The following is a 6,736-nucleotide window of genomic DNA, read 5'->3' as shown; positions in this document are numbered from 1 at the left end:
AGCAGCACGGTCATGCACAGACAGTCTAGAGGAGGAAGGCAGGTGGGCAGATTACAGGTGCCCTATAATCTCTCAGTTCTGTGCCGAGAGAGGACACTGCTGGTTGGTTCTAGAACCTTTCCTTATTAAGCCTGGGGATTAGCTTCAGAAGCTGCTTCAGACTGAGCTCCAGGCAACCACTACCAGTTCATCAAAGCAGGCACGGGAGTGAGATAGAGTCAGTTTGATATTCCTGTCCTCTGTAGGTATCAGAAATTCAAATATTTTGCTTACTATCTTTTTGGTCTTCATTTTTATAAACAGTAATACCATTATATATCAGTTTTTGCCTGTGATTTTTAATTTCCTTAATCGTGTATTGAAATACCTAATATGAAACAACTGTCAGGCTACCCACTGCTGTAATCAGGTACCCAGAAGGGCTCCTGACCATACTTTCTCCTCCTCTAACCTGCCAGCTTCCCTGCCTTCCTTCACCTAGGGCGTTACCTCTCTTCTCTGCGTTGGAATCCTTGCTGGCATCTCAGCAGCCAAAGGTTGTGAACTTGTCCAGTAAAAAGATAATTTAACTTAGCTCCAGGTAATAGAGGCCCCCTCCTCCTGATCTAGTACCATCTTTGTTTATTTATTTTATTGAAGTATATATTCCCTATAGAATGCACGGGTCTTAAATGTGCAGTTCAGTGGTTTTGACAATATGTCACAACTATTCAAAGCAAGATACAGAACATTTCCATTATTCCAGAAAGTTCTTTCCTAATTCCCAACTCTCTAAACTGAAATTTCTTGCCATCTAGGACTATCCAGTCATCACAGGAGCATTATGTTCTTGTGGCGTTTCTAAGCCGTTATACCCCTTTCTTCCGGCAGGAGACCGAAGAGCCGATCGTAGAGTGTCAGGAGTGTGAAACGGAAGTCTCCCCTTCACAGACCGGCGGCTCCTCGGGTGACCTGGGGGACATCAGCTCCTTCTCCTCCAAGGCGTCCAGCTTACACCGCACGTCAAGTGGGACGAGCCTGTCTGCCATGCACAGCAGCGGCAGCTCAGGGAGAGGAGCCGGACAGCTCAAAGGGAAAACCAGCGGGACAGAACCTGCCGAGTTTGCCTTGCCCAGCTCCCGAGGAGGCCCAGGAAAGCTGAGGTGCAGACAGGGTCTCCAGAGAGAGAGCCACCGCAGGGGCAGGGTTGCTGACGTGTTAATATCATGGGAAAAGGGGAGTTGCGGAAAGTCCCCCCATCCTCCTAGGATCGATCAACTCCTCTTCCACCCCTTTTCATTCCTCTCCTGTTTTGGGTTTGCATGGGAGGTAGGGTGGAGCCCTGTGGGAGGTAGACTTCCTGAGAAACTGTGGAAAACAGGTGAGGGGCCTCGGGAATGCTGGCCCAGGCTCCTGCCCCCCGCCCCCCACTTTCTGCAGCCTGTGGGTGTTTTGGTTGGGAGCACAGGAAGTTCGGGGTAGTGGCCCCAACCTGACACGTTCCCTAGCTTTTTGTTTTCCTCTACAGGTACCCAGAGCCTGAAGTACAAGAGAAGGCAGGGCAGGAGTGGATGTGCTGTTTTTGAGGGCAGCAGTAGGAAGCTTTGTCAGGAGGGTCTAGACTGGAGTGTAGAAGGATGCCCTTTACTTGGTATCCTAACTCCCGCTCCCAGCTAATTTGGTGGTGGGTGTGTGGACCAGCTTCCTGCTGCCCTGGAGGCCCAGCCTTGCTGGCCTGGCATGTAGTCTGAGGACCAAGGGGAGACTGTGAAGAAGGATCCGGTAGCAGGCGCTCTCAGACTAACCTGTCTTCATTCTCTAGTCCTAGAAAAGGGGTCAGTCAGACAGGGACGCCAGTGTGTGAGGAGGATGGTGATGCGGGCCTTGGCATCAGACAGGCAGGGAAGGCTCCAGTCACACCTCGTGGGCGCGGGCGAAGGGGCCGCCCGCCTTCTCGGACCACTGGAACCAGGTACCCGGGTAGTGTGAGATACACTAGTCTGTGACTTGTTCAGAAAAAAGGGAGTAGAGAGAAGAGAGGGGAGCAGAGAGTATGTGGGGTGTCAGGAGGGAGAAGAGGGGCCCACACTGACTGGGGAGTGGGCCGGGATCAGAGTGAGGCCCCTGAGACACCAGGCTTCTGCCTGCGATGGGGTTAGCAGCGAACGGGCTGGAGACCACGGACAGAGGAGTGGGGAAACTGATAGATCCTACTGCCCTTGGCTCATTCTCACTGCCTTCGCCTGTCTCTTATCTCACTTTAGGGAAACAGCTGTGCCTGGCCCCTTGGGCATAGAGGACATTTCACCTAGCATGTCGCCGGATGATAAATCCTTCACCCGTATCGTGCCTCGAGCGCCAGACTCCAGCAGACGGGCAGACTCGGGTGCTGGTGCTTTGCGTCGAAGCGACTCTCCCGAGATTCCATTCCAGACTGCTGCTGGCCCTTCAGATGGCTTAGATGCCTCCTCTCCAGGGAACAGCTTTGTAGGGCTCCGTGTTGTAGCCAAGTGGTCATCCAATGGCTATTTTTACTCTGGAAAAATCACACGAGATGTCGGAGCTGGGAAGTATAAGTTGCTCTTTGACGATGGGTACGAGTGTGACGTGTTGGGCAAAGACATCCTGCTGTGTGACCCCATCCCCCTGGACACGGAAGTGACCGCCCTCTCGGAGGATGAGTATTTCAGTGCAGGTACTGGAAAAAGCCAGAGCCCTCCTAACGCGTCCGCGGCCCTCCACCACCAGCAGCACTCACTCCAGCCTCAGTGCTCTCCTGTGCCCTCCAGTCAGAAATTTCATTCCTGACACGGCCTACTCTCACCCCTGGCTGCTTTGTTGTTCTTTGTTCCCCTTGTTTATTTTTGAATAAACTCCGTAGTTTGGAAAAAACGTATATACACACAGCATCTGCCATGTGCAGAGTACTGATAGCATAGAGACGTCCCCTGTGCCCCTCAGCCAGCGTTCCCCTTTCCCTGTTGTCAGCATTTCACGTTAACCTGGCACCTTTGTCAGGATGAAGACTACTGCCTTGGCACTATACCATTAACTCAATTCCTGACACACGGATTTCACCAGCTTTTCCACGTCCTTTTTCTGTTCCAGGATCCAGTTCAGGATTCCTGTACTGCCTTTACTCCTCACATGTCTTTTGTTTTCGGATCTGTAACAATCTCTGAACCTTGTCTTGTTTTTCATGACCCTGACAGTTTTGAGGAGTACGTACTGGGTCAGGTGTTTTTTGACTGTCCTTCAGTTTGGGTTTGTCTCCTGTTTTCTCTTGGTTAGGTTGGCATTAATGAGTTTCTGAAAAGAATGCGACGGCAGTGCATGCCCTTCTCACGGCATTGTGTGTGGGAGGGGGGTGGGCGACAGCCAGAGGGTGTCTCTGGGATGTCTACCTTTCATGTGTCCATTCTTTGAATGTGTTGCCTCTTTTCTATGAGGTGATTTGGAGATACATGTTTCATTGAGTTTGTCATTAAAAACATTCTTTAATGAGGGTTGTTTGGAACAGTGATTGGGTACAGTGGGCAAAAATGCGTCAGTTGAAGTCTCTTCAGACTTTGTTGTGTTTGGACTCCTCAGTGGTTTGCTGTCTGCTGCTTTATTTCATTGTTAAATGAACCACCTCACCTTCTAGTTCTGGGTAACACTTAGCTTCACTTAGCATCAGTAGCACATGGATTGAGATCTTTTATGGCCTGTGACTTACACTGTTTGTGTCAAATGTATTTGTTCCTCTTTCCAGTGTAAAGCCTCTCTTGGAAGTCCATGTTAGGCCCTCTTAAGACAGAGCCGGTTCTCTATCCTGCGTGCGTTGTGCCATTCAGGGGAAGGGGACTCGGCCCCATTTATTGAGGCTGTCTGCGGGTGTTAGACTAGGCCTCTTCATGAGTGTGAAGGGTATTCTTGACCTTGGCCTTCTTTGTGCTCTTGAGGATTTAGTGTGGTGGTAGAGATTTAAGCCAGGAGATGAACAAGCAAGGGCAGAGCGAGTGACTCTGTGGCAGAGATAAGGAGAGAACCAAGGCCTGCTTTCTCCTTTTTTTTTCCCCCTTGGTACATGCTCTGGGTTTCTGTTAGCCCTTCATTCAAGCACTGGCTAACAGGAGAGAATACATTGATTTTTCTCTTCATAGGAATGAGAAAGTATTCACATTAGTGCCCTGTTTTTATATTTGTATTTATCTTTACATAGGTATCTTTTTCATAGCATTGGAAACGGGTCTTGCCCATGATCACACAGCTTGGTGGCAGCAGAATTAGGCCTAGACTCAGGTCTCCTGAATTCTAGCCCAATGTGCTTTTGTGCCCCACACTGAGTTCCTTTTAGTCTGGAGGCCTTGTCTTTAGGTCCCGAATCAGAGCAAGATCAGAGAAGCAGATAATGGAGGAGAGGCAGGATTGATTTCCTTCCTTTCTCTGCTCTGTATTTCTGCTTCGATTTTGCTACACAGACTCGTGCTTTCTCTTGAAATGATGTCATCTTTCATCTGTGACTTAACTCAAGAATTACCACCCAGCCTCCAAACAAACGAAGAAGGAAAGGTTTAGTAAGTTATAATGGGACCATTAAGAAACCACATGCATTTCATTTTGAGAACCATTTGAATTGCTAACAACCCATAAAGGCTGGCTTTAGGAAACAATTTTATAACTAGAGGGTTCCTGCTGCTGGGAACCTTCACGTTCCAATCCCTGAGTGGTGGTGGTGTGTGGGCTTGACGGCTAGGAGTTTGCTCAGTCCTAACCTCAGCCCTCTCTTGGACCTCCTGTGACTCCCTGCTTCAGGCCTGCTCTGAATAGATGCCGAGCAACCTAAACAAGCTGCTTTTTTGTTTTTTTCCCCCTTCACCCAGGAGTGGTAAAAGGACACAGGAAGGAGTCTGGAGAGCTGTACTACAGCATTGAAAAAGAGGGCCAAAGGAAGTGGTATAAGCGGATGGCTGTCATCTTGTCCTTGGAGCAAGGAAACAGGCTGAGAGAGCAGTATGGCCTGGGCCCGTATGAGGCAGTAACGCCCCTCACCAAGGCAGCAGACATCAGCTTAGGTAAGACCCTGGCTTCCTGAACTACTGCCAACGGACCCCTGGCCTGCTTGTGGGCAGAGTGGTGGCTTTCGAGCAGTTTGTAAAGCTTCCCTCAGTCTTCTTTGTGGTTTATGAGATGGAAATGAACTCTCATATTGGGAGCCACTGCATATCTCTTGTTTTCTTGCCAGGACCCCATAGTAAGTCCTCAGATTTTTCTGGCTTCCCCAGTTCTATAAAGGACCAAACACACTTTAGTCGTGGCAGAAGCTGAAACAGAAAATATGGTGGCCTTGGCAGAGGCTTCCTGCTCATGTGGGAGGTGGAAGAGAGGGTGTGGTGGTTTTTAAATCAGGCTGCAATCAGCTTCTTAGAGGTCATGGCCTCAGACCATCATAGGAGATGACTTGCCTTTGGCTCATTGTATCGCAGACAATTTGGTGGAAGGAAAACGGAAACGGCGAAGTAACATCAACTCCCCAGCCACCCCCACCACTTCCAGCAGCAGCAGTACAACCCCGACTCGAAAGGTCACAGAGAGCCCTCGTGCCGCCACGGGGGTCCCCTCGGGCAAAAGAAAGCTTGTCACTTCTGAAGAGGAGCGGTCCCCTGCCAAGCGAGGCCGGAAATCTGCCACTGTGAAACCTGGTGAGTGCTCCCTTTTACCCTGTTCTCCCCCAGACCTCGGAATGCAGGGTCAGCTGCTGGAGAGGTGGAGCCTGGCACAAGCAGGGGCTCCTTCCTGATCACAGAGTCGGCGCCCGCACACGCCCACCTCTCCATCTCCCAGCAGAGCCCAGTCTGGTACCAGAAAGGAAGGCAGGCTTTGATGGAAAACATCCCTCGATGGCTGTGTTGGTTCTGGGAGGGAGAAGAAATGTAATGGATTTTAGGCAGACTCACAGGAGGTGCAGTTTTTCTTGGACCTCTTCCTTTATCTGGCACTGTCTTCCTCTGGAAGCTCTGCTGCCCCCTCCCTTATGCTCAGGGCCCTCTGGCTTTCCCACATGTCCTATTAAAAGCTGCTACCTTAGCCTGTGTCTCCCCTTTCCACACTAACCCCCAAACAACCCCTTTCCAGCCCCTCAAGCTGCGTGTTTATAGAAGTTCAGTCCATCTGTTGTTCACTGGGTGTGTGCTGTGACCCAGCCGCGGCCTCTCTGGATGCTGGAGACACAGAGGCAGGGTCTGCAGTGTCTGCCCCAGGGCGCTGTCTTAGTCTAGCAAACTGAGGAAGTTGGTTGTCGTCGCATGTCCTGGCGCCTGGCACTTCTGTTTCCTGTGTCTTCTCCGTATCTAAATATCTCTGCTGTGGTTCAGGGTATGTAAGGCATGGAATTCAGTGCTTCATACATTTTACCTCATACAGTGTCTGTGAGTTACAGGTGCTGGAATTCATTTTTTAGTTGAAGAATCTAAGGCAGAATGTTGGTTTACTTCCCAAGGTGACACAGTCATCCAGAAATCAGACTTAGGCAGTCTGGCTGTGAAGTCCAGGCTTGTGCATGCTACATCAGACTGTTCTCTTGCTGCTGGTTTTGTTTTAGGGAGGCATAACCTGACTGTCATCTTAGCCTCCCAATGAGCCAGGATTCGGCTTCTCCATGCCAGGTATTTGCTTGTTTCCTCGAGGACTTCCTGGGGCACCAAGCATGGGTGTTCTGGGAGTCCTGGACTGGCTGGTTCACGTCCCACTCCCAGGTGTTGGAAACTGGTTGATA

At 50.3% G+C, this 6,736-nt stretch overlaps 1 protein-coding gene across 5 annotated transcripts in view; it reads left to right on the top strand.

Annotated features, from left to right (window-relative positions):
• The window catches only part of TP53BP1 (tumor protein p53 binding protein 1), a 68,111-nt gene that overhangs the window by 54,954 nt on the left and 6,421 nt on the right, over nt 1-6,736 (top strand). For 4 of the 5 annotated variants that reach the window (XM_010836143.1, XM_010836142.1, XM_010836145.1 and 1 more), the window contains 5 exons: nt 871-1,142; nt 1,802-1,951; nt 2,244-2,674; nt 4,845-5,036; nt 5,448-5,663. In XM_010836143.1, coding sequence (XP_010834445.1) covers nt 871-1,142; nt 1,802-1,951; nt 2,244-2,674; nt 4,845-5,036; nt 5,448-5,663 — 1,261 coding nt within the window. The remainder of the gene's footprint in view (nt 1-870; nt 1,143-1,801; nt 1,952-2,243; nt 2,675-4,844; nt 5,037-5,447; nt 5,664-6,736) is intronic. The other variant, XM_010836144.1, reaches the window with a different exon arrangement.

The sequence above is a fragment of the Bison bison genome, unplaced genomic scaffold (assembly GCF_000754665.1).
Source record: "Bison bison bison isolate TAMUID 2011002044 unplaced genomic scaffold, Bison_UMD1.0 scf7180017864061, whole genome shotgun sequence".
Classification (NCBI taxonomy): domain Eukaryota; kingdom Metazoa; phylum Chordata; class Mammalia; order Artiodactyla; family Bovidae; genus Bison; species Bison bison.
The sequence above is the reverse complement of the archived record's forward strand: the minus strand, read 5'-3'. Positions and strand labels throughout refer to the sequence as shown.